This window comes from Cutaneotrichosporon cavernicola (assembly GCF_030864355.1).
Source record: "Cutaneotrichosporon cavernicola HIS019 DNA, chromosome: 3".
Lineage (NCBI taxonomy): Eukaryota > Fungi > Basidiomycota > Tremellomycetes > Trichosporonales > Trichosporonaceae > Cutaneotrichosporon > Cutaneotrichosporon cavernicola.
In genome coordinates, this window is record NC_083395.1 from 2,652,284 (window position 1) to 2,679,152 (window position 26,869).

The 26,869-nt window shown below is 57.9% G+C and overlaps 10 protein-coding genes across 10 annotated transcripts; 5 read left to right on the top strand and 5 right to left on the bottom strand.

Moving 5' to 3' along the window:
* Positions 1–187: 187 nt before the first annotated feature.
* Positions 188–1,201, bottom strand: CcaverHIS019_0310000 (uncharacterized protein; the record flags this gene model as incomplete). The annotated part of the gene is made up of 1 exon (XM_060599508.1): positions 188–1,201. The coding sequence occupies one exon, from the start codon at positions 1,199–1,201 to the stop codon at positions 188–190; it is 1,014 nt and encodes a 337-aa protein (XP_060456195.1).
* Positions 1,202–2,066: 865 nt separating this feature from the next.
* CcaverHIS019_0310010 (uncharacterized protein) lies at positions 2,067–3,762 on the top strand (the record flags this gene model as incomplete). Its single annotated transcript, XM_060599509.1, has 2 exons — positions 2,067–3,380; positions 3,523–3,762. 2 exons carry the CDS (start codon positions 2,067–2,069, stop codon positions 3,760–3,762), a joined length of 1,554 nt encoding a protein of 517 aa, XP_060456196.1.
* A 376-nt stretch (positions 3,763–4,138) lies between these two features.
* Positions 4,139–5,434, bottom strand: CcaverHIS019_0310020 (uncharacterized protein; the record flags this gene model as incomplete). The annotated part of the gene is made up of 1 exon (XM_060599510.1): positions 4,139–5,434. One exon carries the CDS (start codon positions 5,432–5,434, stop codon positions 4,139–4,141), a length of 1,296 nt encoding a protein of 431 aa, XP_060456197.1.
* Positions 5,435–6,409: 975 nt separating this feature from the next.
* CcaverHIS019_0310030 (uncharacterized protein) lies at positions 6,410–8,729 on the top strand (the record flags this gene model as incomplete). The annotated part of the gene is made up of 7 exons (XM_060599512.1): positions 6,410–6,473; positions 6,506–6,544; positions 6,577–6,632; positions 6,666–6,774; positions 6,806–7,906; positions 7,942–8,056; positions 8,090–8,729. The coding sequence occupies 7 exons, from the start codon at positions 6,410–6,412 to the stop codon at positions 8,727–8,729; spliced, it is 2,124 nt and encodes a 707-aa protein (XP_060456198.1).
* A 56-nt stretch (positions 8,730–8,785) lies between these two features.
* On the bottom strand, positions 8,786–10,330 carry CcaverHIS019_0310040 (uncharacterized protein; the record flags this gene model as incomplete). Its single annotated transcript, XM_060599513.1, has 10 exons — positions 8,786–8,878; positions 8,920–9,052; positions 9,094–9,279; positions 9,311–9,365; positions 9,401–9,421; positions 9,457–9,540; positions 9,575–9,593; positions 9,629–9,714; positions 9,747–10,141; positions 10,176–10,330. 10 exons carry the CDS (start codon positions 10,328–10,330, stop codon positions 8,786–8,788), a joined length of 1,227 nt encoding a protein of 408 aa, XP_060456199.1.
* A 195-nt stretch (positions 10,331–10,525) lies between these two features.
* Positions 10,526–11,489, top strand: CcaverHIS019_0310050 (uncharacterized protein; the record flags this gene model as incomplete). Its single annotated transcript, XM_060599514.1, has 5 exons — positions 10,526–10,899; positions 11,013–11,115; positions 11,150–11,224; positions 11,257–11,366; positions 11,402–11,489. 5 exons carry the CDS (start codon positions 10,526–10,528, stop codon positions 11,487–11,489), a joined length of 750 nt encoding a protein of 249 aa, XP_060456200.1.
* A 1,232-nt stretch (positions 11,490–12,721) lies between these two features.
* On the bottom strand, positions 12,722–13,501 carry CcaverHIS019_0310060 (uncharacterized protein; the record flags this gene model as incomplete). The annotated part of the gene is made up of 1 exon (XM_060599515.1): positions 12,722–13,501. The coding sequence occupies one exon, from the start codon at positions 13,499–13,501 to the stop codon at positions 12,722–12,724; it is 780 nt and encodes a 259-aa protein (XP_060456201.1).
* A 2,909-nt stretch (positions 13,502–16,410) lies between these two features.
* On the top strand, positions 16,411–23,255 carry CcaverHIS019_0310070 (uncharacterized protein; the record flags this gene model as incomplete). Its single annotated transcript, XM_060599516.1, has 19 exons — positions 16,411–16,486; positions 16,727–16,754; positions 17,241–17,403; positions 17,481–17,674; positions 17,710–18,309; positions 18,345–18,457; positions 18,495–18,619; positions 18,683–18,811; positions 19,687–19,780; positions 19,986–20,615; positions 20,647–20,931; positions 20,964–21,063; positions 21,099–21,139; positions 21,170–21,416; positions 21,489–21,704; positions 21,740–21,867; positions 21,912–22,070; positions 22,107–22,340; positions 22,399–23,255. 19 exons carry the CDS (start codon positions 16,411–16,413, stop codon positions 23,253–23,255), a joined length of 4,419 nt encoding a protein of 1,472 aa, XP_060456202.1.
* A 181-nt stretch (positions 23,256–23,436) lies between these two features.
* On the bottom strand, positions 23,437–24,440 carry CcaverHIS019_0310080 (uncharacterized protein; the record flags this gene model as incomplete). The annotated part of the gene is made up of 5 exons (XM_060599517.1): positions 23,437–23,625; positions 23,658–23,751; positions 23,788–24,201; positions 24,292–24,352; positions 24,383–24,440. 5 exons carry the CDS (start codon positions 24,438–24,440, stop codon positions 23,437–23,439), a joined length of 816 nt encoding a protein of 271 aa, XP_060456203.1.
* Positions 24,441–24,627: 187 nt separating this feature from the next.
* Positions 24,628–26,320, top strand: CcaverHIS019_0310090 (uncharacterized protein; the record flags this gene model as incomplete). The annotated part of the gene is made up of 3 exons (XM_060599518.1): positions 24,628–24,945; positions 24,990–25,451; positions 25,490–26,320. 3 exons carry the CDS (start codon positions 24,628–24,630, stop codon positions 26,318–26,320), a joined length of 1,611 nt encoding a protein of 536 aa, XP_060456204.1.
* Positions 26,321–26,869: the final 549 nt, after the last annotated feature.

Sequence of the window (26,869 nt, forward strand, 5' to 3'; positions counted from 1 at the left end):
ACTAAACCATCGCAAATTCATGAGAATTGGGCGGGGCTCGAACACTCGGGCTAGAGGAGACAAGAGCTGTACAAAGAGCGCACTGAGACGAGGAAACCCGTTGTGAAAACCAACATCTTCTCGAAACCGTTACAGTGCTGGCCTTCTGGTCCGGGGGTATATAAACTGCTCCGCGCTCCTTGAGTTTCTACCAGGTCTTCTCAACATCCTCGACAAAGCCGACAATGTCCTCGAACTCGACGACCTCGTCCCCTGTGTCAAACTTGCCCTTCCAGATACCGAAGCACTGGTCTGTGCGGCTCTTGACCTCTGGCGTATTCACCGAGGACGCCTTATCATAGAACGGCGTGAGAGACGCGTCGAGCCCGCCGCCAGAGATACGCCACACGTCCATCCAATTACTCGTATCGTACTCCCACTTGAGCTTGTCGCCGATCTTGTATACCCTTGTGCCGACGAGGAACGAGTTCTCAGTCGACCCCGTGCCGTCTGTCCACTTATCGCCGACCTGTAACCCCACAACGCGGCCATCAGCGAGCCTCCCTGATCCCGCCCCCCAATTCCAGTGGACGTCCGACGGCCATCGACCGCGTCCATGGTCGAGAATTGCCCACGATCCTTGTGGGACCGGGAACGTCTCGCCGCCGACCGTGACGGATCCTGTGGCGGGGCGCGAAATGTCCTTGAGCGTGTACTGGAACAGATCGTCTGACCAGGGCACGACCACGGCGGTTCGTTCGTGGTCTTTCGGCAAAGATGCCAACACGTCAAAACTACCACCCGGAACCGAGGCGCGGATCCGCGTACCGCCTTCAACGTGCTCGATGTCAATAACGAGCTCGCCATCCGCACTCGAATGGTAGGCGCGATGTGGCCCGTCCTCGACGTTCGGAGAGAGCTTTATACTGCCGACCGCCCCGATGCTCGCATAGTTGACCAAAGGCTTATTCTTCTTCCGATCAAAAATCCACACACTCGCCGGCGCAAAGTAGTCGATGTCGGCGATCGAGAACGCGAGAATATGTGTCGGCGTGAGCACACACCAGTACTCCCAGCGCCTGTTCTTGCCGTTCAGCACGGTGCCGTCGATGCCCGAGGTGTCGACGATCGGTTGGCGCGCCCACCCGTGCGCTGCTCGGTTGAAGGAACCGTCCGCCTTCGTCAGCTTGACAGGTGTCTTGAGTTCGGTCTCGATGGGCATGTTGGTTGACGAGTTTGAGGTGGGGAAAGCTCAATATAAAGGCACATCACGTTCCATCTGGTCTGAACGGCGTCCAATCCTTGCAACTCACGTTAGGTCGGGATTGTCGCGGAACTATATCACGGACATCTTCGGCCGACTTGGAGCCAAACAGCTGGCTCTGCCTCCATCTGAATAGAACCGTCGCGAGTGAGGGCATCGCCCACCACTCGCTTACCGCCTAACCTCCAGCGCGCCTCTTTCCAGCTGATGGCCTGCACCAGATCTGAACCGATATCGTCGCAGTGACATGTGCTTTCGTGGAACGTGGACTCGGAGGACCGAGCCAACGGTTCCCGTTGGCAACTTGGTGTCGTGTCTGTCGTGTCTGTCGTATATCCGGTCATATCCGTTCTGCAGCGTACCACCTCCGCGATTTGCTCATCCTTGCTGACATACCCTCCGAATGAAGCGTACACCAATCATCGGCGCCAGAGGGGGAGGTCAGCTGCCCCCCGGACCGCGGAGTGTCGTCCACGGCCCTTCTGTAAGATGACTCAGCAGCTAAAATATCCAAAAATATCCATAAGCACGACGGTCCACATTCCCCACACCTGTTGTTTACAGTGCGAGCCACTCTGGAGTAAACTGACCATCTACGCTCAGCTCGTCTAACAAACGGAGGCGAGGCCGTCCCAATCCCGATCAGATCTAGTGGGGTTGGGTGGTGTTGGGTGGGCAAATCGCGTCTCGTGAATGGATCAAACAAAGTCCCACGTTCGAAAGGTCACTAGGAGCTACGTGTGGCAGTCTTCGGGGAGTGTGGCGAGGCGAGGCTTAAATACATGTACCTGAAAACCCACCCCTAGCCACCAGCCCCAACACAATGCCGGTTTCTTATTATCACGGAGTCGAGAACAACACCAACCCGACGTGGTGGAAGGACCCGTCGCTGCGGCGTAACGCGCTATGGGTGTCCCTCTCGGCACTCATGTACGGCGTCAAGGGCTTCGACTCGGGCATGTTGAACAGTGCACAAGCGGTTCCCCAATTCTTCCTCCAGTTCCCAACGCTCAAGAACAACTCGGCGCTTCTGGGCCTCACCACTGCCGTCATGTATCTACCTGGCCTATTCTTACCTTTCTTTGGCGCGTGGCTGGCCGATAAAGTCGGCCGCAAGATCCCCCTCATCATCGCCATCATGGGGGCAATGTTGACGCCCATTATACAAGCCACATCTAAAAATCTCGGCCAACTCATCGCAGGCAGGTTTCTCATGGGCTGCTTTAGTTCGGTTGGCGCCGTGTCGGGTTTGGCCATGTGTGCCGAACTCTCCCACCCCCGATTTAGAGCCCAGGCAATGTCCCTCCAACTCTCCATGTACTATATCGGTAACATTCTGTGTTCGTCGGTCGCCTATGCGTGTATCAATAATATTGGTAACTCGCAATGGTCATGGCGTATCCCTTTCCTTACCCAGTCGGCTTTACCCCTCCTTTGTCTCCCCCTCGCCATCTGGATTCCTCAGTCACCACGCTGGCTCGTCGCCCAAGGTCGAGAAGAAGAGGCGAGGAAAATCCTCGCAAACCTCCACGCAAATGGAAAAATGGACGACCCCCTCGTCAACCTCGAGATGGCCGAGGTCATGAATGCCATCGAGCTCGAGCGGACAAATACACAGGGATGGAGCGCGCTGTGGCGCACAAAAGCTAACCGCTGGCGCACGTGGATTGTCATCCACTCAGCTGCTGGCGCACAGCTAAATGGGATTGGAATTATTGCCTACTACCTCGTCCCAATGCTCAAGGTTGTCGGGATCACCAACCCCCGCCAACAATCGGTCCTCATCATCGGAATGGGAGTCATGAACCTCGGCATGAACACGGCCGCAACATACGTTGTGGACCGGGCCGGCCGCCGTCCCATGTGGATCTCGTCCACACTCACCATGCTTATTTGCCTGAGCGTCATTACTGGCCTCAGCGCCTCGTTCCAAAAAACCCACAACCCCGCGATTGGCAACGCAACCGTCGCATTCATCTTCCTCTTCTACTGCGGCTTCGACATTGGATGGATGCCCCTCGGCACTCCCTACACCACCGAGATCCTTCCCTTCGGCATCCGCGCAAAGGGTATCGGACTTTCCACCGTCTCGACGTATGGTGCTCTGTGTTTCAACACTTTTGTCAACCCGATTGCGGTGAGTTTTTCTGCTTGTCAATTGTCAACCCGATTGCCGTGCGTTTTTCTGCCTGTCAATCCGATTGCAGTGCCGTTTTTCTGCTGCTGCGATCCAGTTGACCTGAATGCAGAATGTAGCCCCCGCACAGGCTGACTTGCAGATGTCCAAGATCTCGTGGCGCTTCTACTTTGTCTACATCGGGATTTGCGCGTACCTCCTCGTCGTTGCGTACTTTACGTTCCCGGAAACCAAGGGCCGTACGCTCGAGCAGATTGGAGTTGTCTTCGGCGACCTCGACGAGACCGCTCTCCACACCCCCCGCCACGCCGACCTGGAAAAGAACCCAGACGTCCAGGTCGAGAATACACAGGACGACACGGTTCCCACGCTCAACAAGTAGAAAAAAGACGAGGACAGTTGTCGTGACGGGTTGCGAGGGTAGGCAATATGCACAGCGAATGTGGCGGGCGAAAGCAAAAAAAGAGGCGAACGAGGGCAATGGGAGTGGCAGATACTAGAGTACTGGTTGACTTGTGGCGGTCCCAGAAGCATTAGCTGACAGATCGAAGAGCGAGTTCAGATGGAACGCTACAGTAGCCATGCGTTGTGCCCACGGTACAGTGACCAGCATATCCTCTACCCCAGCAGCTCGAGCGGCATGTAGTGAGTGGTGAGGCAGTTGCGCCGGCTCCATACACCTCAGACCCCCGCTTCGACATTGAGAACACAAGTACGATACATGGCGTAACAAAGACAACTCTTAACTATGACAACTACTATACGTTCTTGCCCTCCATACGGTTCAGCTCACGCCCTGCTCGCCGCTTGATCACCTTCCACACGGCCTTGCGCACACGCGCAACGTCCGACACACGCTCGCGCGCCTCCTCTAAGCGCTCCTTGTACTCATTACAGTCGGCTAGTAACTCCCAGATACGCTCGAGCGCGTCGTCGACAGCGTGCTGCTGGGTAGGGAGGTCGAGGTTGTACTTGATGTGGCGCTGGGCAAAGTGGTGGTTGGGGCCCATGGCAGCCCAGCGCGGGTCGTCAGCGACCGGCTTCGCCTCAAGTGTGAGACCGTCGGGGCACGTGAAGAGGCGGTGGACCGGCGTGAGCTTGGGGCCCGCCTTGGTCGTGGGCGAGCTCGGCTGCGGTGGGTCGGCAGCAGTGCCAGGCTTCGTCGCGCTGAACGAAATCTCTGGAGCTGGCTGGGTGTTCAACAGCTCCTGCGTGACTCTCCAAAGGTTGTCCGTGTCCGAGACATGGGGAAGCGGTGGGATGCGCTCCTCGTTGCTGGCTTTGGCATGGCCGTTGGCCCCCATGGCCACAATGCCGTTCACTGCTCCGTCGGTGCCATCGGCCACCGTGCCAGACGCCTCGCCGTTCACGGCTGGCCGACGGAAGGGAGGCACGTCACGCTCACGCATACGCAGCACCTCGCGCATCCGTCCCAAGGCTTGCATCAGGCCTTTCTCGCCCTCGAGTAAGTCGGCAGCCGTGTGCTGCAAGCCGCGCTCCATCGTGTCGTCGCCCAAAGAGTACCGGAAGGCGGGACTCGTGACAATGTCGAGGTAGCTACGGGGCAAGGCGAGCATAGGCGCAAGGTCTTCTGTGGAGAGAGGTGGAGACGGGCTGCGGAGGTGCGGGAGAAGATATTGGTCGTCTTCTTGCTTGAGCTTCTTCCGTGTGCGGCGACGCTCCTCCGCGTCGACAATGTTCTGCGGGGCGGGGACACCGAGCTCGGCTGCGGATTCTGGGAGCAGCTGCTCGAGACACAAGCGCATCCTCTTGCGGGTGCGCCGGTCGCGTTGCGTCTCGTCGAATGTCGGACCCCATGAGCACATCTTGCCCACACGCTGCCAGCGCGCATTAGGCTCGAGCTTGTTGCCCTCGTTGGTTACGAACGTGCTGTAGACGTCATCGCGGGAGGAAGACGAGGTCGCCGACGACGGAGATGGTGGGTCGTAGTGAGTCGGGAGGTCGTTCGACGGAAGAACTGCGAGGTCTTGGGGATTGGGCCGCCGAGTCGGGTGCGCGGCCTGTGGAGGATTCCGGGCGTAGCCGGGTGGCATGGTGGGGCTGGAGTCAGCTCTCTGGTCTCCACAGGCAGGAAGAGGTTGAGAGAGTGAGTTCAGAGGTTTATAAGCGTTGATGGTTTTATCGTCACCGCCCGGAGGCATGCAGATATTGTTCACAGTTGTGACATCATGTAGAGAAGGGAATGGAATGGGAACTCACCGATACAAAGGCGTTGTTGTGGCTTACGCAACAAGGGGAATGTGGGTCATGGGAAGCTCGACCTAACCGTCAGCGTCTGGTCCATAGAGAACAAGCTGGGAAGGAGGAGAATCATACGCATAGGATGTAGTCAGGCTCTCCGAGGAGAATCCTACATATGCTTGTCAAAATTTAATGTCTAATCATAAAGGTGCGAGGAGGGGGAAAGTCGCGCGGTGCGATGACGAGACTTACCTTGTCAGAGCTTCCAACTCGAGCCCTGTCGACGCTGCACTGCGCGCAGATAGCTAAACAGTCAGTAACTGTTCATCAAGCAGATGAGAAGGGAGAGCATCATAAATTTGGGTATAGATAATTGAGTCGTCTTTGCCCGAAGGCTTCTCGAGTAGCGATTCTTGTTCGTAATCCTTTGGAGAAGTGGGAGAGACACTTACCAGAGTCGCAGGTGCGTGGGCGGTGGCCTCGCAGATCTCGGTGGTGAGACTGAGTGGATGAGTAAAGATGAAGAAGATGGGAGAGAAGGAGAAAGAACAGAGGTGGATAGAGTTGGACTGTACGACAAAAGGTTGAGAGAGAGCAAGCGCGTTGGCTGGATCGACTAACCGTCCGTTCGCACCCGGCATTTCGGGGTTAGCCGTGAGGCACAAGATTCCACGTGGCACATGATGGTCGTTGGGTGGCGAATGTCTGGCCCTTACTTGTTGTGCATGTGCCTGTTCTTTCGGATCTAGGCCTCCAGGCATTGTTCTCTGTTACGCACCTGGGTACCTGCTATTACAGTCTTCGACTGTCTTACATCCACAAACACCATGACCAAGTCCTTCCTCGAGCTGCGAAGGCAGCTACTAGGCCTGTCGCCGGACGACAGGAGAGGTGAGTAGCCAGCCTCGCCCCACTAATACCAGACCTCGTGACTGAGCTGTTATGGTCGCTCCCGCGCCAAGGTGGGTGCGGGATGGGATGAGCTGACGCGCAGACGTACTCCGAATCCACTCTCGCATCTCGGACATGATGCAGAAGGACATTGTTGGGGTGAGTCGGCGGCTGGCGTCGGGCTAACCTCAGCTTCTTCCGCCCGAGATCAGCGTGCGCATCCTCTCCCAACTTTCGGCCGACGACCTGCTGCGTTGCAAGGCTGTATCCCGCGCCTGGTCCAAGCTGTGTGACGATCAAGGTTTGTGCTTCTTTGTTCAGACTGACACCAGCGATCTGGATATGTCTTTGTGCGCGCAACACGCCGGCCATTGTGCCCCAGCACACAACATGGAACGACCTCGAGTGCCACCGACAGCGCGCGCGCGCCGCAAGCCCAAACGCATCACGTCTGTATGGTGACGAGAGCTTTGAGTATGCCGACGATGGCGACTCACATATCATGGCCATGACACCGTCGCCCAGCGCACGTCGCACAGTCTGGGAGCGCAACTCTTCTGGCCTCCCAACATACCAGCGGGCGGTCGCGTTCTCCCCACCGCCCGCGGCGCCAACCGGGACTGCCCCAGAACCCGTGATACCCTCCCACCTCGGCCTCCCCACAGCCTTCCCGCGCGTGAGTTACAAGCACCTCTACCTTGTGCGGCGCATCCTCGCCCGGCGCATGACGTACCTTCGCCCGGCGGACCTCGAGACACCCGGCCGCCGCTCCGGCACGTCTTGGAACCCGCGCGTCGTGATTATCAACCCGACGTCATCACAGGAACACGGCGGCTTGCCAGGACACACCGAGAGCATCTACTCGCTGCACCTCATCAAGCGCCACATGAACATCTCGTGCCGGATCGGCGAGGTCGATGACGCGCTCTACAGTCTCTTAGCCCCCGTATCCAACGACATCTTCGGCTCGACCGCGTCGCCCAGCCGTTCCGGCCTGGGAGCGAGCCCAGTCCGGTCCTCGACGTCCTCATCCTTCCATGTCAGCGGGCGCGACTGGCTTCTCTCCGCGTCTCGCGACAAGACGATGCGCCTCTGGCAATTATCTCCTACCCCGCGTGTCGTCAAGGTGTTTGCTGGCGGGCATACAGGCTCGATCTTGACGCACTTCGTTGCCGAGATCCCCGTCGAAGACTCGTCCAGCCGCTCCCCGCTCGGCTCGTATTCTGGGGCGCGCTCCCCACCCAAGTCGCCATCACCAATGCGCGACAGCCCCAAGACGCGTCTCGTTGCCATCAGCGGTGGCGGCGACGGAAAGATCTGTCTCTGGGACATTGAGCACGGCGACGGGACACCCGAGAAAACTATCCAAGCACACTCGGACTCAGTCTTCTTCCTGCGCGGAGACGACGAGAAGGTTGTCAGCTGCTCGAAGGGTGAGCTAGCTGAATCGCATCTTAGCTGACCTCAGATCGCACCATCCGCGTATTTGACATCCGCACACTTGAAGAGCTCGTCGTGATTGAGGATACGTCGGACGGGCACCGTGGGGCCATTAACGCCGTGGATATCACCAAGGAGTTCATGTAAGCTATCGTGCTCGCCCAAGCTTACACCAGCGTCTCGGCGTCAGGCGACCGTACCATCAAGGTGTGGGACATCAACGACGGGCGCTTGCGGGCTAGCCTCGACGCACATGTCCGCGGTATCACGTCGATGGCGTTCGAGCCGTATTCCTCTAGCCTGGCGGGATGGAAACCCGAGGTGCCCGGGAGCGTGTTATGCGCAACGCTCGTGACGGGCTCGTCTGACGCATCGATCAAGACTTTCCACGTCGTACAGCTCCCCCCGTCAGCCGAGCTTGACGAGGTCACGTTCCGCGACATGCTCGACTTGGACGCGGACGAGCCGCGCGTCCGATACGCGATCCAGCCCGGGGTTGAATACCACGCCGTTTGTGCGTGCCCTGTGCCCACACGGCCTAGCCCGAGCGGGTGCATGAGATGCTTTAACCGCGGACACACCGAGCTGGTGCGCTCTCTCTACCTTGGCGACCAGGTTACTCTGTCTGCGAGCTACGATAAGACAATCAAGATGTGGGAGCGCTCGACGGGGCGGCTCATCTTCGACTTCTCGGGGTGCCATAAAGGAAGCGTGTTTGCTATCACGGGTGACCATACCCGTGTCGTCAGTTCTGGCATCGACGCCAAGATTGCGATTGTCGACTTTGCTGATGGGCTTGACACGGCGTTTGTGTAGTGTGTTGTATTGCTTGTACTATATGCATAACGAACTCTCCATGAACCAAACAAGATCTACAACACCTGTCTAACCTGTACACGGTCGTCGGCCTCCAAGCACCGCACCCACACGTCACCCTCCCATGCGAAGGGGAACGTCTTGTAGGCCTGTCGTCAGCTAGTTAACGGCGAATGTCCAGCTGACTTACCTGTGGGAGTACGAGGCGATTCCACACGCCTGCTGCTAGTCGCTTATGAGCCTCCTCAGACGGATGGAAGCAGTCGATGGGGGACACTGCTTCAATCGGGTAGTGCTCGAGGTCGAGCGCCGTTCCAGGTTGCCTGTGTTAGGTATCGTCGTCATTCGGGTAGCTAACACTCACCAGATAGCCGCAAACGTGCTGTTCCGCTCGGCGTCCCATTGGCGTACCCGGTGGCGCACAGCCTCATCGTACGCCTGGCCCAGTTCATCCATCCGTCGACGCGTGTAGTCGCCCACAGGTCCAGGCAGGGTCGCGCACGAACACTCGAGTGGGAGATGGGGAACGGGAGGATGGTACGGCCCTTGACTGGGGTCAGCGCGGACTCAGCCGGGCGTACCAGTATGGGTCGTCAAGGGTGAGCTTGTACACGGCGCTAACGCGGAAGAGGCCGACTGGCGTGAGCTGACCTGGATATGCCGGAGCTCACCGATGTTGACGATCAGACGTGCTGGTGTAAGCTCTGACGCAGACCAACAAGCTTACGGATATGCTGCCGGAGGACCTCTACTGCGGCAGAGACTCCGGCTGCGAATTCCTCAGGTGATCCAGGCCCTAGTGGGAGGTTGGCTGTTGTTAGCTGCGTTTCCCTATCTGAGCTCACAGGAAAGACAGAAGGCGCACTGCAATCAGATCAAAAGTCACTCAGCTGGCTCACAATGTCGTTGGCCCCAACGGCGAGATTGACATACGTCCACCCCGCTCTCACGCTGGCATTGAGCGCCTTGTATCGCGGCACGAGATCTGCGTGAGCTGGATCAAAAAAGTCAACTCACCTTTCGCCTGACCAAGTAGGCTGGCGGCAATGCTTCCACTGATGGCGCCATTAAGTCCGTCGGAGGGAGGATGGCATCCCTCGCCAAGACCAACACACAGCACCGGGTGGCGGCCGTAACTCATCCCTACCACTGGATTGTAGTGCGAGAGAAGGTTGGGAATGGTGAGTGCACCCTCGTCGCCGCCCGCGGCGTAGGATAGTCCTCGCCATTCCTGAATATCGGGGACACCGGGATTTGGGGCCTGTAGCTCAGAAGGTGCAAGGAAGGTAACCTGTCCCTCTTCCTGTGGCGAGGAAGGTGTGTGCGTCTGTGGGTCCCAACCGCCCCGCGCAAGTAGAGCGGCACTGATCGAGTCGCCGAGGGCCATGACGACCGAGAAGTCGTCGGGACGTCTGGTGTGAACTCAATAGTCTACATGATACTCACACGTCGTCTACGCGGGTTGGGATCGGACGTGGCCTGAGTGGCGGACAGTGATCGAGGTCGGCGAAGCGCACAAAGGTGCCGGGCAGGTCGCGTTCCCTGCCGGGCTTGTGTGGTGCGGCGGCGACAAGGCCAAGCAATAACGATAGGCCCCACATGGCCTCCTAAGGTTAGTTGAGAGTGAGATGAAGAGTAGCAAGGGACGTGGGTGGCGGATGGCGGAGGCGCAAGGGGCCGGGTCATGGAACCAAATACTTGTACACCGTGGGAAACCTCTGAATCTCGGCTAAGGGATATGGGGCTGTAACCGTTTACCCGTTTGCCTGCCTTTCCTCATCAAAGATCTGACACCCATGTCGCTACGCTCACTGTGCCCTCTCGTGCGCCCGCTCCACACTCGCGCGCTGCACACGACATGTGCAGTTCGGAAAGTCGACGACCTCTTGGCCAAGTTCAAGAACCCGTCGTCGCCATACTACATGGCTCCTGGCGAAGTTGGTCCCGCCTCACCTGACGACCATACCGTCTCCCGCCCGCTTCCGGAGGAGGATGTAGATTGGGTTGCGCCGCCGTTTACTAGGCATGATCGGGCCCCGAAATTGCCCCATATGGATCGGGGGTATGATCGGCAACGGGCGACGGTGCACGAGTGGTTCGACTCGAATGGGTTCGATTCCGAGGGGCGCGTCGAGTGGCCCGTGGCGTGGGGCGACAGCGACATGTACCGGTGAGTTCGGGTTTGTTTCTCTCCGGGTGTATGGAGGACTCTCCGGGTGTATGGAGGAGAACATTGTCACAATGACAATCCAAGGGCAGCTCTCGCGCATCATCTGACACCAGACACATCAACAACGTCTCGTACTGCCGCTATGTCGAGTCTGCGCGGATGAAATGGATCGAGTCGCTCGTTCCCGACCTTGGTGAGGTCGGGCAAGACTACCTTGTGAGTTACCAAATTCGCTCAAAACTGACAGCAGTACGGCCGGCGCACCGGCTTCATCCTCAAAGAACAGGCGGTACGATATCGCTACCCCGTAACTTACCCCGATTCAGTGAGTGCCAACTATACATGTACTCACCCAAGCTCATCATCGCAAGCAAACCACACTCGATCAAACCCGAGCGCTCAGAGTTCAAGATCCACTGCGCGATGTGGTCGCTCAAGGCCAACCGGCTTGCCTTGACCTGCGAGTCGTGTGTTTCTTCACCTTGCACTGAACTCACTCCAGAACCTGCACAATCTACGACTTTGATAAGCTTAAGAAGGGCATCATGTCGGATGCGGTGCGCGACGTGCTCATGGCGCGGGCCCATTAAGATGGCTGTAGGGCCTACTCTGGACCAAGAAGATTACATGAGACATGAGATGCAGACACACTCGTAGATCTACTGTATAACGATGTGGGACGACGCGACCCTTCTGAGAACAATAGGCTTGGCAGGGGTGCGGCGCGTCGCTTATTGTCCTTCTGTACTAGCTCGGGGAACACGTAGGCCACAGCTCGAGATCAGTACTCGTTCGAGTTGCTCTGACATAGTCTGGGAGTCGTACTCGTACGAGTTGCTCTGACATATGCCTGTGGGAGTCGCCAGGCTCACCGCGACAGCGCCGGGCCAAGTGGCCCCATGGGCCCACTGTCACACCAGCGCCACCTCACGGACCCCGGGCCTCCGCAAGGACCATGGGGAATGATGGCGCGGGGGGTGGGCGTGTCCTGTTCCCATTTCCAGCACCCAGTTCCAGCACAGCACCCAGTTCCAGAGCCCTGATCCCTACCCCAAAGTAAGAAGAAGCCAGTCGCGTCTGTTGAAATCCATCGCTCCGTTGGAATTGATCAGAACCCAAAAAAACGAGATCCAGAGATCCGGATCAAGAGTCTGCGCCACTGCTGTGAACAGGTGTCTGCCAATTCGCTTCCGGGGCATATGGGCTCACGGGCCCGTGGTCTGTCGGCTTGGAGTTTATCATATTACCAGGTCATGTGGCGCAGGGAAGTTGAAGTGTGTGGTCAGACCACTCCTTCAGGTGACATTGCATTCGGCGTTCGTACATTACTCGCGTCCGCCCCACCAAGTCCACTTCTGGGACGGACGCGTCGTTGTCGTCTCCCGCGGAATGGCCAGCCTTCAATGCTTTGTTGGCTGAGCCTGAAGCAACAACGGACCTGCCGGAGACTTGGCGCGGGTATTAGCCCACCCAACGTTAGGCAGAAAGAGACCAGAGTGGCTGACAGGCCAAAGCAACCAAAGCAAGCAAAGCAGGCACGTTCCTATCTGACGCGTCTACATGAGCGCCACTGCCTCATCCCCAAATTAACTAGCGTTACATGGAACCGGAATGGTCAGATGATCAGATGATCAAGATAGATGCATGTTGCATGTAGGCCCAATTGCCCAAGATGAGTATTGTTACAGCAAATACAAACACGCCTGGCCGGCAGGCTGGCAGACATGGAATGACGCAAGAGGTTTTGGAATGTGGATCATCGAGGATGCAACATTAACTTGACCGCTACGCCTCATATGATATGTCTTGGCTCGATGGCGCCTCACGCCCCCCTCGAACGCTGGGACGCAAAGCCCGCTGCGGCGAGGAGCATCGTCTCGCTCTCGGAGCGGGTTAAGACGACCTCGTCCCAGTCGAGTTCGGGGACTGGTACACGACGTCTCCGACTCCGCCGGGGTTGGGGCGATGGCGTGAGTGGTGTGAGGGGTTTCATCTTCATTGGCGTGAGGCGGCCTAGGATCGAGGATCGCTTTTCCTTCTTCTCCTTGGGAACAAGAGGTGATGGAGTAAACGTATGTGACGAGGTGGAGGAGACGACTGGCGGAGGGGGCGGGGCACATGACGGCGAAATACCGCTGGCATGTAGCCGCAGCGAAGGGCGGCCGTACAGGCCTACGTAGTCGGACGTTCGGCCGATCTCGAAGCTCATCTCGGATCCTGGTGTATCGCAGCACGAGAAGGACGAGGAACGACTCATCACCGCTGAAGCTAATCCGGAAGGCGGACCAGATTCAGTCTGGGGGACATAGCTCCATCGTCGTCGAGGGGCTGGCGAGTCGAGGACAAAAGCCTGTTCATCGTCTGCGAGCCGTTTACGACTCGGGGGACTCTCGGGTGATATTGGGCCGGCAATGGAGAGGAGAAGGCGGGCACGAGTATCGAATGGGTCCTCGTCGTAGCCGTAGTCTGGGTCGTGCTCTGCATCGGGGGGTACTGTGGCTCCGACCTCGGCGCGGGCGGCAGCCTCATAGCGTGCGGTCAAGTCTCTGCGGAGGGCATCGCGATACTTCTGGATGGAGGAGGGTGGAGTGGGGAGTGTCATTCCCTGTACAATGGCGGGGGATATGGTGGGTGGAGTGACTGGATCTGATGTTGGAGCCGCACGGGGCTCGAAGAGTGACATGATCAAGTTGATATGATGAGGATGAGTGGTCCTTTTTGAAATGGGGACGGGCTAGGTGCTAGGAGAGGGGTCGATGATGTGGGCTGGGAAATGGTTGTGAGACTGATATTGGGGGACAGAGTGATGAATTGATCACGATGTGATGTGAGTGGTGGATGTGGAGGAGGAGGATGATAATCTAGTTGAAGAGAAGAGTTGATAACCTTGGACAACCACAGAACCAGAGTGGAGCTAGCAACCAAAAGCACAAGAAGGGGTCGGAGGTCATCAGGGGAGTCAGGGTCATGGGGTTAAAAGGAAAGGGTACAAGGACGTGCCTGCTAAGCCTGTACCTGCGTTTGACCCTGACTACCATACTAGTCTGTGGTTCCCTGACGTGTCGGATGGAACTTTAGATCGCAGTTTTGGGAGTTGGACTCGACTAGACCCTACATATCCTACATCCTCATCCCTGTCAGCCCTACACTCCTGGTCATACATTTCCTTTTGGATTTCTTGTCTTGAAAACGCCACATGAATATGGGTCACGGGTTGCGGAGGATCTGGCAAACTGGGGTACGCAGAGCTTGTTGAGTTTAAGTGATAATGACCTAGATATGTGGGCTGATGGCTGATGGCTGTTTCTGGCTCGGCGACGGCTGATTGATGTGATGCAGACGAGGAGATGCGACGATAATATCTCGGAGGAAAAGGCAACCGGGCTTACTCGGGTCTTAGTGATTGGGTGAGATGTGAGGTTAGCGAGGCAATGCCACTACTGCGCACTTGTGGCATTGCGCAATTGCGCAGTGTAGGTACGACCCAAAGTCGCAGTGCACTTGGTACTTTGCTTTACATTCGGGCTGCAGGCTTGCGTATATTGCGTAGGTAGATGAATATGAGTCAGATGGTACGAGTCTATCCATCCTATCCGTCATCCTGAAACCAGACCACACTATAGTACCCTTCACTCATGTGTCCCTACACCCCTACACAACCGACACTCACACCAGAGGCCACAAACGTCAACCCAACGTCAGCGGCTTTATATACCCGTGATTGAATTCTTTCCATCTCAGTACAATCATGTTAGACAACGTCAAAGACAACGATAAAGACAGCAGGCACCGAATCGACCCCATTCATCACTTCGCACAGTCTTCTCTGTGGCGTGACGCCACCTCGATTCTTGGATCTCGTCAAAAAGGTCCTTCCAGTGCGCTGGTACACCAATTCCAACGCCACTCCGTTTCTGCGCTTGTTTTTCGAGTGCGCTCCAATGGGGACGTATATTTATACTCGTGGTATGGCTATTTAGGATACCTGAATCGCAGCCGCTCGGCTCGCGAGTGTGGGAGGAACGTGACGTTTAGGAAACCAAGGCGTTGTCGGGGGAATCTGGGACCTATTGCTTACCAATCCTACATTTTGTATCCTGTATCCTGTATCCTACATCCTACATCTATGCATGTATCCAGCGTGACCATGTTACTCATGATTATGCGGGAGATCGCGGGAGATCGCTGCTGCGTACAATGTGATCGTGAAAATAGCAGGCCAGGAGGTTGGGTGAAACACCCGATAACCAGCAGCTCCCATCACTCATCACTCCATCAACCTCCGCAGCACTGTACTCACGTAAGTTGCAAGCTGCGACAGAGGTGTCCGCCCATTAATAGGTAGTGAAATCGAGTGACTTGAGTTGGCGACTGTGATTGTGACTGTACTAGAACTAGGACCGACTGTGATTGTGACTGTCTAGGACTAGGACTGCGACTGCGACCGCTCCATGTGCCAGTGCGTCGACACCCCTGCAGCCTGTGCCACGACAGCCACGACACGACAGCCACGACAAAGCATCATCACAACTACGTCATCATGCAAGTTGTCGACGCGCCTTGCAAACCACTATACTGGTGACTCACCTTTTCGCCACGTGAGTGATAAGGGGAATGAATTGTGTGACATCATTCGGAGATTGACAATGACTCCACTTGCATACATGTGGCAGCTGACGTTGATGACGCGCCAACAACTGACACATTCCCCTACCAGATGACATCAAAACCCCTTCCCCCCACTGCCCCTTACATAATGCTATCGTTTGAGACTAAGGTGTTGAAGAACAAGGTGTGCCACTGAGGATTGGGTTTGTGCGTCATGGTGATGAGGTCAAACCTTTCCCCAGAATCAACCCTTTGACTCCCCGGGTGCTTGGCCACTATTGCACTATTGCCCAATCACACAGCTCCACTGTGGAGGCTGTGACCGATTTGAATTACAACAGTATTACCTCATTACCCCTACTGTAATAGTGGTTAACGCGGTTAGGAGGTAAGCCACTAGACGTGTTGTCAAACCAGGGTCATGGGATGGCCTTGCACCGCACCAAGTATGAACCAAACCCCAAGCCAACTGGCCGACTGAATCCCGACGTAACCGTTCCTCGTCAGTTCCAACACGTTATCCACGATCATCCTCTTTCAAACTTGAACAAGACCTTCATCCTTTCCACTCTACACCTTGATCAACATCAACATCAGATACCCTACACTCATATCCCCCCTCATTCACCTTTTCTATCCCTATCGCACCTTTTTTCCCCCGTAAACCTCTACACCGCCATCCCCATCCTCGCGCCAAACCGTTAACCGGCACGCACCTCACCGCGTCGTCTACGCCAACCCCATCCTCCCTCTCCTCCACGCCGAAACTGCAACTCGGGGCCCGTGCACGACCCTCTGTAACCCCATCATCCTTGGCTCCCTAGTTTCAGCTTTGTCGCTAGCAAACTGGAAAACTGGGCCGCCAAACACAGACATTTCTCCTTCCTCCAAGGTACCCAAGCAATGTCCGATCAGAGCTCGTTTGCCCGATCCCGTCAAGACCATCCAACTCTCGCTCAACTCAACACTTCTCCTCAGAGTAAGTCGCACTCCATGCCCATCATCCGTGTTCCGACGTGTACTCCTCCCACCGTGCATAGCATCTCGCGCCTTGTATGCGCCATTTGTGCTTGTCGCTCCCTCCCAACCCCACATTGCGGAACCCTCATTCCCCCAGTGTGGGGAGGGCCTTGGTAATGACCACTTTTGTTATTATTCGCTTCCTACAGCGACCATCATGATGCCCCACCCAGCAATGTACTGTGCTCACACAACGCAGCCCTCTCGTCGCCAGCCATGGCCAGCTCGTAAGTCTGAACAACAAGTTGTCAAGGATGTGTCAAGGAAGCAAAGGTTGTTCCGGCATCTGATCGGTTCCCCCCAGTTTATGATGCCCGGATGCTCAAAGGCGAGCTCGGTATCGGGACTGCGTCGCTCAAAGCTCAAGTGGTATTATTATCGAACCCATGGCGGCACAGACCACCTTGTTTTGTCCTCGTCTTCTCCGTTTCCCTTTTCCCCTCTACACCACCGATCACCATCCTGTGCTTGGTCACCGCCTGCTTCCACGCCTCGCCTTCCTTTCACAACACATACCTCCATCCTCAACAATCGCTTGTCCACAAAAACTGACACAGGTCATCCACTTGAATATCATCTCTACACGTCGTGTACACTCTCATCTGAATGTCGGGATTGCGTTTTGCTTTCTGCTGCTCCAAACATCACTTCGACTCCCCTTACAACATGCGCTCATCACCTCCACAAAAACCAACACCACCTTCACCAACCAGTTCAATCGCGTCTCCGCCAGTTACGGTGACCACACCGTCCTCCATAGCCTCGGATGACTCTCCTCTCCCAGAGTTCAAGCGGCCTAGCGCCAGTGCCATCACGGACAGCCCCAACGCGCGCTCCAAAAGTGTGACTGTGGCCGACGGGCAGGAGACTTATGGCGTGAGTTCTTCCTTCCTTTCCTCTTTATCCCTTGCGCATGTCACCGCCCTTCACCGACACTATCTGACACGTTCCAGGTCCTCAATCGCCACCCTGCCGTAAAAAATGACACACCGCCGTTAGTCGAAGAGAAGGTTGTCAAGCTGCCCACGTTCCGCGTCGGTGTGAGCGAGGACCGCAACAAGCGGTGCCGTCGCACGATGGAGGACGCTCACAGCTTTGTTTACGATTACGCCGGCATCCGCGGCCAGGGCTACTTTGCTGTGTTCGAGTGAGTGTGATGCACGCAATGCGACTGACGCCCAGTGGTCATGCTGGCAAACACGCTGCCGAGTGGTGCGGGCAGAACTTCCACGAGTACCTCCTAGACGCCCTCTTGACGTATCCCGACGAGCCTATTCCAGAGCTGCTCAACAAGACATTCCTCGTTGTCGACAGCCGTCTCACCCACCTCGCTTACCGGAGCAGGACCCACTCTGGCTGCACCGCCGTAGTCGCCTTCCTCCGCATGGAGCACGACACGCCCAAGGGAAGGAAGGGCTTCACGAACCCCTCGTTATCGACTCGCGGGTTAATGGAGGGTCGCGGTGAGGAAGAGTTGGAAGCGGAGACAAGCGGTAACATGCCTTCGCGCCGTTCGTCCATGGGAGCGGGTTCCTCTGGTGGCATTGGTGGCGCGGCGTCGCCATCGCACGAGCAGAGCCTGCGTAGGAAGATGTCGGGGCGCCGCATTCGTGACTTTGTTCGCGGCTTGACGGGAAGCCACAAGGCTGACGACTCGGCTGTGGATGATGACGAAGCATCTGATATCGGCCGTGACTTTGAGACGATGGACCCGGTTAGCGAGACTGGGGCTCGTCGTGTACTGTATCTTGCGAATGTTGGCGATGCGCGCGCTGTCATCTGGTGAGTGACATTCGCTGTGCTCGACTTACACATAGCCGCGGCGGTGGCAAGGCTGTGCGATTGACGTATGACCACAAGGGAAGTGACCCTCAAGAAGCCAAGCGTATCACAGATGCTGGCGGTTTTGTCATGAATAACCGCGTCAATGGTGAGCTGCATTATCGGCATGGTCGGCTGACAGACAGGTGTGCTGGCTGTGACGCGGTCGCTTGGTGACGCATCCATGAAGGAGTTTGTTGTCGGGTCTCCATACACGACGGAGACTGTTCTGGACGACGATGACGAATTCCTGATTGTTGCTTGCGATGGGGTGAGTGGATTTTGAAGCGTTTTCATTCTGTCCATGCCACTGGACGTGACGTGCTGACAGCAGCTGTGGGACGTGTGTGAGGATCAGGACGCGGTCGATCTGGTGCGTGGTGTCGAGGACCCACAAGAGGCGTCCAAGAAGCTGCTGGAGCACGCGCTGGGCAACTACTCGACTGACAACTTGAGTGTCATGGTGATCCGGCTCTCGTCCAAGTAGACTTGTGTCGTTGTATTGCTATAGGTTGGTAGAATGTATAGCATCTCGGAGACTTTGGGATAGCTGTGCTGGTGTGGCATTCAGGTTGTCACTGACACTCGGCTAATTGGCTAAAGAACATGTGATAGCCCTGAGTGGAGTTGCGGCGCCGCCATCGGTTCCCACCTCCACTCTTCGTCACCTTGGAACCTCTCGGCCTGTACCTGTTACCCCACATTAGTTGGAATCTCGCGTTTGAAGACAATCAATAATCGACTCAGTCATCCTCTGGCTTATACGGTATGAAGGGTGATGACACCCAATCCAACCGTGTATGATAGTATATCCTCAATCGTCATGTATTACGATTACCATCCTCACATCTAACCATTCACAACCCCACCTTCTTCCTCATCACTATGCGGGACAAGTCCTCCAAGTCCTCCAAGTCCTCCGAGTCCTCCGAGTCCGCAGAGTCCCCAGAGTCCTCCCAGCTCAACCTCACTCCAACCCTCGCCACCAGCATCCCATCACCCTCCCTCTTCCCCTCCGACCCAACCCCATCTGGCACATCTGGCCTACCACCCCTCTCCTCCCCAACCCTCGCAGCAGCATTCCCAACCCCGCCACCGAGGGACGATAGGACCGCCGAGCTCCACACTCCCACCTCTGTCGATTCCTTTTCTCCTGTCCCCGACGATCCCCCTCCCAACGATCCTCCTACTTCCCCCCTCCCCCCCAAAACCCATTCCCTCCCTCATACCCCCCTCCCCCCCAAAACCCATTCCTTCCCTACTGCCCCCCTCCCCGCCAGAGCCAACTCCCTCCCTCCCTCCTCCCACCCAAACGCATTCAGGTTTCCAGCCCCGCAGCTACGATGTGCGAGCACGTCTCTGCTCGTTGATACTGGGGCGGCGCCGCCTAGCTATGCCGCGGTCACGTCGGAGCGCGATGTTGGCGATGTTCGTGAGTGCTTGCAAACAAACTAGCTCTTCTCACCCATCACCTCACCTCCCCCTAACGCCTAACGTCCCCATATCCCCGTCCCTCACAGAACCCCTCCTTCCTTCCTTCCTCCTCCTCGCCTCCTCCTCCTCCTCCTCGCCTCCTCCTCCTCCTCCTCACTCTCTTCCTCACCCTTCCCCCCCCTCTCTATTTCCCCTGACACCAGCCTATGACCCAGCAGCGGATACACACTGGGCAACGCGCGTCAATGCCGAAGGACGTATTGACGTCGACGTCGACCTCGCGTCGGTCCCAACCGTCCCACCAAGCGAGTACGACGGTGGACTAGACGTCGACACGCTGCGATCAGACGAATGTCCACCCCTCAACATCGTCATTTTCATCGTCGGCTCACGCGGCGACGTGCAGCCGTACCTCGCTCTCGCCCTTGAACTGATCCGCACCCGAGGACACCGCGTGCGACTCGCCACACACGCCATCTTCGCCGACCTCGTCAAGCAAACTACGGTCCGGCTGGCTGGCCTCACAGACGAGAACGGCACCCCCTTGACCAGCAAGCTCGAACACTTTGACATCGGCGGGAGCCCCGAAGAACTCATGAGCTACATGGTGCGCAATCCTGGCCTCGTGCCGGGCATTACCGCGCTCGCGAGCGGCGATATTCGTCGCAAACGCCGCATGGTCAAGGAGATGCTTGTAGGGTGCTACCTCTCCTGTTTCACCCCAAACCAGCATGGGGAGCCGTTCGCGGCCGATGCGATCATCAGCAACCCGCCTTCGTTTGCACACATCCACGTCTCAGAGGCACTGGGCATCCCCCTCATCATGTCTTTCAGTGAGTCCTTCCCTATTCTGACTAACCCCAGCTATGCCATGGACGCCGACCACCGCCTTCCCTCACCCATTAGTGGCGGCCAAGAGCAGCTCACCCGACCACAAACTCAACAACTACGCATCCTTCCTCCTCGCCGACGCACTCATGTGGCAAGGTCTTGGGGACCTCATCAACCACTTCCGCTACTCGATCCTCGGGTTGCGGCCCCTCTCGCACATGGCCGGCCCACTAACCCTCCAGCGACTCCAGATTCCGTTCACATATGCTTGGAGCGAGCACCTCCTCCCGAAGCCTGCTGACTGGAAGGGTAATATGGGTAGGTCAATCGCGCAGCAGACCTAACGGCAGACGTGGTCGGGTTCTATACGATGGACAGCGACACGCGATTCACGCCCGACGCCGCGCTCGCAAAGTTCCTCGCGGCTGGCGAGCCTCCCGTGTACTTCGGGTCAGCTACCGTCCTCTGACACCAACTGACACCAGCTTCGGCTCTGTTGTTGTTGACAAGCCTGACCAGTTGACCAGTATGCTGCCCTGCGATAGCGCTGACGCAGACATCATCCTCAACGCCGTTGAGCGTACAGGGATCCGCGCAGTCGTGAGCGCCGGCTGGGCCGAGCTGGGCGCTGGGGACGATATCCCCAGCTCGGTCTTCATAATCAAAGGCAATGTTCCGCACGACTGGCTATTCGCCGAGGGTCGTGTCGCGGCAGTGTGTCACCACGGAGGCGCGGGGACTACTGCCGCGGGGTTGCGCCTTGGCGTGCCGACCATTGTCGTCCCGTTCTTTGGCGACCAGTGGTGAGTTGGCGGGGCTGCGTGGTTTAACCTTTCGTTTCAGCGTTGCTCATACATCATCGAAGCTGACTGCAGGTTCTGGGGCAATGCGGTGTATCACGCGGGCGCAGGGCCAGAGCCGATCCCCTACACCGAGCTCACTGTTGGCCGACTCGTTGCTGGTCTCGAGGTGGCGCTGGCACCAGCAACGTTAGAGGCCGCGCGTAAGATGGGGGAGCAGATCAGCGTGGAGGACGGCGTCTCAGACGGCGTGCGCAGCTTCCACCGTCACCTCCCGCTGCTGAATATGCGGTGAGCTCTTTGTTGTGTTGCTTAGCTGACATCAGCTGCAATGTCGACGAGTTGCAGGTTGCCGTATGGTGGTCCGAAGCCATGGACGCACGCCTTAGCGCCCGCGTGGCGGCTGTGCTGGTCGAAGAGCGCATCCTTGCGTGGCGCGACCTGGTCCCACATCGTAAATTCTTCTCTACCGAGACTTTGCACGCGAGCTGACATCAGGTCCCGTCGATCACGACTCATTGCGACACTACACGGACCCGTTCGCGAGCTTCGGGCAGAGCGTTCTCAACCTGGGCGCAGTGAGCATGGGGAGCGCCAGTGAGCTGTTCTACGCCCCTGCACGAGGGCTGGGCGGCCTTGTATGGGGGGTTCCCAAGGGTGAGCTAGTCGCACCTCAGAGCAAGCTCAACCCAGCCTCTTTCGACGTCGTCTCGTCTTTCCACGAAGGTTTGGAGAATGTCCCGGGCATTTTGGGGGGACAAACACGGCGCCGTGGTAAGGTTGACTCCCTCACAACGGGCGTACAGGAGGGTGCGAAGGGGCTCGCGTACGGCATTTTCGACGGGATCACGGGACTTGTAACTGAGCCGTATCGCGGAGCGAAGAGTGGCGGCGTTGACGGGTTTGTCAAAGGGGCGTGGAATGGAGGTGAGTCGTGTGAACGCATCAGTGCAGCTTTCTTGTCAACCCCAGAACCTGACGGCAGTCGTCTCGCTCGGCCCACGCCTCGCAGGTGCTGGTCTCGGTCTCGTTGTCCACCCTACAACAGGCGCCTTCCGCGGTCTGCGCACACGCCTAGGCATGGCAGGGTTGCTGGAGCAGAGTGTAATGTACAGCCCGCGCCAGGCGGCGAGCCACAAGGCGGCGCTCGGTGTGAGCAAGGCCGAGCGCGCCGAGATCATCACCGCATGGGCGCGCCTTTGCTCCCCTACTGCAACTGATATGCGGCGGGCCGAGCACGAGGCGCGTCGCGCCGCGAACGAGCGCCGCCTCCTCACGAGTGATCCCCAGACGCCGTCCATGAGCAAGACGCAGGTCGGGTCGAAACTGAGCAAGGGTCTGCGGAACAACAGCCTTCTACGAAGGAAGAAACGACAGGGTTCAGTGTCCTCGGTTTTGTCTATGTCGCCCTCAGGTCGTACTTCGCCGACTGCCGGGCCATCAAGGGAGGACAAAACGAATACGTTCACTACCGTCAGCTCTCCTAGTCGAGAAAAGGACCCGCGCTGGCGCGAGGTACACGACACGCTCACCCTGCCGGGCTATAAAAGGGACGTACTGGAGGCGACCGGGGGGCCGAGCGGCACTTTTCCACTCGATATAGGGCTTAGACGGCCGTTATTACGATGGGGGACGGGTGTGAGCTTTGCGAGTACGAGCACGGCGGACGTCGCGCAGGCTGGGATCGAGCGGTGGGATACGCAGTCGATCGATTCGGCAGCAACCACCACCACAAGAGGGACGACTACTGCGGACTCGGCGTCCCAGACGTCCGAGATCGAGCGGCGCAAGCGGTTCTGGCACAAGGGGAAGGGGAAGGGGAAGGGTAGGAGCCGCAATTAACCAGGTTCTTGGTTTAGGTTTAGCATCAGGTTAGTAATGGAGACGGTACACATGTCAGCTCCTCGCACACAGGACGAGCGCAGAGCACACGCTCTCTTTATCGCTCCATACATCATGCATACATACATTAGTGGGTGTGGGTGTGTTCTCTCCTTCGTCATCAGCTCCCTCCTCCGTCAGCTCACTTGCCCGCCTTGACGACGGGGTCTGGACGCGGCTTTCCGCGGTGCGTAGCGCCAGGCGCGTTGCCGGCTTGCTCACGACACGGCGGAGGAATGGGCGTGTTGGGGCTGATGGGCGGTAGGATGGTCCGCCCGACAGGCCAGTAGCGCGCGTGGTTCTCGAAGAAATCTTGCCAGCCCTGCAGCGCCTGGTGTTAGCTCAGGACCGATGGCGGCTCACCTTGAGCTCGGCCTCGTTCAGGCCGCGCAAGTCGTGTGTGAGATGAGTCTCGAAGCACCCAGTGACGAATGCGCGGGAAGCGTCGCGTCCGGCCCTGCTGTTAGTTCTCCCTCAGTTCTTCATCCCTCACATCATATTATACGACCCTCCGCGCCCATAAATCCTCCTGTTCGCCGAGACATCGTAAACCTTTCCCCCGATGGAGAGATACACGGGCTTCTTATTGTCGGAACCATCAAACTCCGCCAGCTCACGGAGTGTGAACTGGGCCCCCTCCGAAATAAAGGGATTCATGTGGTGTCGCCATATCTTTCGGGCGTAGGGTCGCACCGTATCCTCAAGCCCGAAATGGTACGTCCCCGTGAGGAAGTGTGAGAGGGCTGGGATGAAGAGGGCTAAGAGGAAGAGCTTGCTGAAGAAGCTGGACCAGGATGCGGGTGGTGCGGCTTCGCGTTCGGCCCGCTTACGCGCTCGCTCGGCGCGCGCGCGCTGGTCCGCTAGGATGGCGCGATTAGCGGGCTTGCCCGAGACGCGGCGGCCGTGGCTGGTGTCAGATAGAGATACGGACTCCAAAGCTGTGAAGGAAAGGGCTGGGACCAGATATGGAGGAAGCCAGAAGAAGGAAGACACTCACACATCCGACACGGTGTCGTAGACCGGCTCGCCGCCAGTTCCCGGTCGCGAACGCTCGCGCACTGCGTTAGCTTGGTCGACGATAGACGTACTTCCCGGAACGGTGTGCGCTGGATGGTCGGTATACACGTCCTGGCTAGCCTTGCTCATGGTGATGTTGTATGTATGAAGGAGGATTAGAAGTTGATGGAGCAGCGGAATTATGACGTGCTACCCATCCACCAATCGGCCTCCACCGTGTCACCTCCACCGGCGTGGAATACCCGTAGCCTTACCGCGTCGCCTTCGTAATCGACCCAAAGCCAGCCCACACCATCCCTCTTCTTCCCATCCCATCATGGATATCCAAATCGACAATCTCACCCTCCTCTTGCTCGGCGCACTAGTCGTGCTGCTGCTCTACCAGCGCCTCTCGACGCCGAGCTCGCTTGTCCACTCCCTCCAGCTTGGCGGGCAGGCCGCGCCAGCTGCCGTCCGCCAGCCAGGTGAGAGTCCAATCTACCGCGCCTGGGCGACGGGACAGGGCACGCCGCTCCAAGTCCGCCCTGCTGGGAATCTGAAGACTGCCGATATGGCCGCGCGTGCTCCGCCGCCCAGCGTGATGCCTGGCAAACCCCTCCCGCCCATTAAACAGCGCTACATCCTCGACACACCAGTATGTATACATTTCGGGCTATCTAACGACAGCTCACGCCCGAGGCACTCGCCGAGGTCGCGCGTCTCGTCCCTCTTGGCCTGCGTGCGCTCTTCCCCAAGCTCGCAAGTGAGGAGGTGACGCCTATTGCGGTTCTCCTTCCTCCTTCGCCGACAACGTCGCTCCCAACACTCCTCCTGGCCCTTGCTAGCGAGCCTCGCCACCCGCTGGTTATCCTTGACCACCCGCGCCGACTCGCCTCAGCTCTCAGCGGCAAGGACCATCCCGTGCCGTCGCTTATCGTCGCCCATGCGTCGGCTGCCAAGGCCATCGCCAACCTTCCCACCGGTGTGGATGTCCTCCTCGTCGGCGACCCCGAGGGTAAGGTCGATATTAAGGCCCGGAGGTGGGAGGAGATCTGGGACCCGGCCGAGGCCGCGACCGCCGACAACCACGAGAACACCTGGTCGGACGCTTTTGGATGGTTCTACGCGCCCGACGGCGAGGTCCTCTCCGCGACGCACATGGTGAGCTCATGATCGTTTTGCACTGCGGCTGACAACAGACGATTACGGCCGGCATGGCGGGCATCATGGCTCTCTTCCCCGCTGACAAGCGCCCTGGGCCGCGCGACGTCGTCGCTTCAACTCTCAGCCTCAACACCCCGTTCGGACTCACCCTGGCCCTCGCAATCGTGTGGTGTGGCTCGGGACTCCGCCTCGTCGGCCCTACCGGTTGGGACGCCGAGGCGGACCCGAACACTGAGCTCAGCCTGCTCGCGGCCGAAGACCAGCCGGTCCCGACCGTCCTCTTCGCCACGCCGGCATACCATGCCGCGCTGGTGGCACACACGGCGCACGCGCTCCGATCGTCGCTCGGCCGCATCGCTGCGGCCCACAAGCTCCAGGGCATCCGCAACGGATGGGTCGGTCGCGAGGGATGGGCTGACGCGCTCGTATCCGGCGCGCGCAAGGGCGTGATGGGTGGCCTTGTTGACAGTCTCCGCGCAATCCTCGTCGTCGGGGACGTGAGCTATGCCGCCGCGTCGCGCTCTCACGCGGTTCTGTCACTTCCGCTTACGCGGCTTACGACCTCGCCATACTCTACTGGCCCGCTCTTTGCATCTCACTTCTACGACCTGCAGAGCCCAGTCGTGCCCGACGCCTTTGCTCCTGTCGGGGGAAAGGCACAGAAGGCGCACACGGGCCCTCCGGCAAGCAATGTTGAGGTCCTCCTGCGCGGCGTCGACGAGCCCATGCCCGAGGAGGGCGAGGTCACTGGCCGTGTGTGGGTCCGCGGACCGAGCGTACTCGACCGTCCTGGCACTGTTGAGGGATGGAGCGATGCGGGTGTCAGCGCAGCCGTAGCGAGTAACGGAACGTTTGTCGTCGCCTAGATGCATGTTGCGTTGGGTGTGCCACACTTCCCCATGGGCCACGGAATTGACAAGAGGGGGACGAGAAGAATGGTGCAAAAGCTTCAGAGCGCCTCCTTTAGCGTTGTTGCGCTAACATCAGATTCCCCAGAGCTTGTTGCGCTAACATGAGATTCCCCAGAGCTTGTGATGTAAACAATGCCCTCCCTGTAAACTAGATACAGTACCGTACCAAAAGTGTTCGGACAATTTGGGCCCGTGCCTCCACTTTGAGGTGCCACACTCGTCTTTGAAAGACTGCGCAGCTTGAACTACAAGGGATAGAGATGCATGGAGAGACTTAAAATGAAGCTCTGCGCATATTCAGTGACATATTCTAAGGAACAGACTCACAGCTACCAGCGGGTTGAGTAATCACTGACCTTAGCCTCCTGTAAAACATTGAGTCCACCAGCTTGTTGATAAAAGATGGTGGAATCTGATCCCACACTTGTTGAGCTGCTTCCCAGAGCTCAGCCTCATTGCGGAGGCGCCTTTCGAGTCCACGGATGCGCCTCTTGAGCTCTGCCC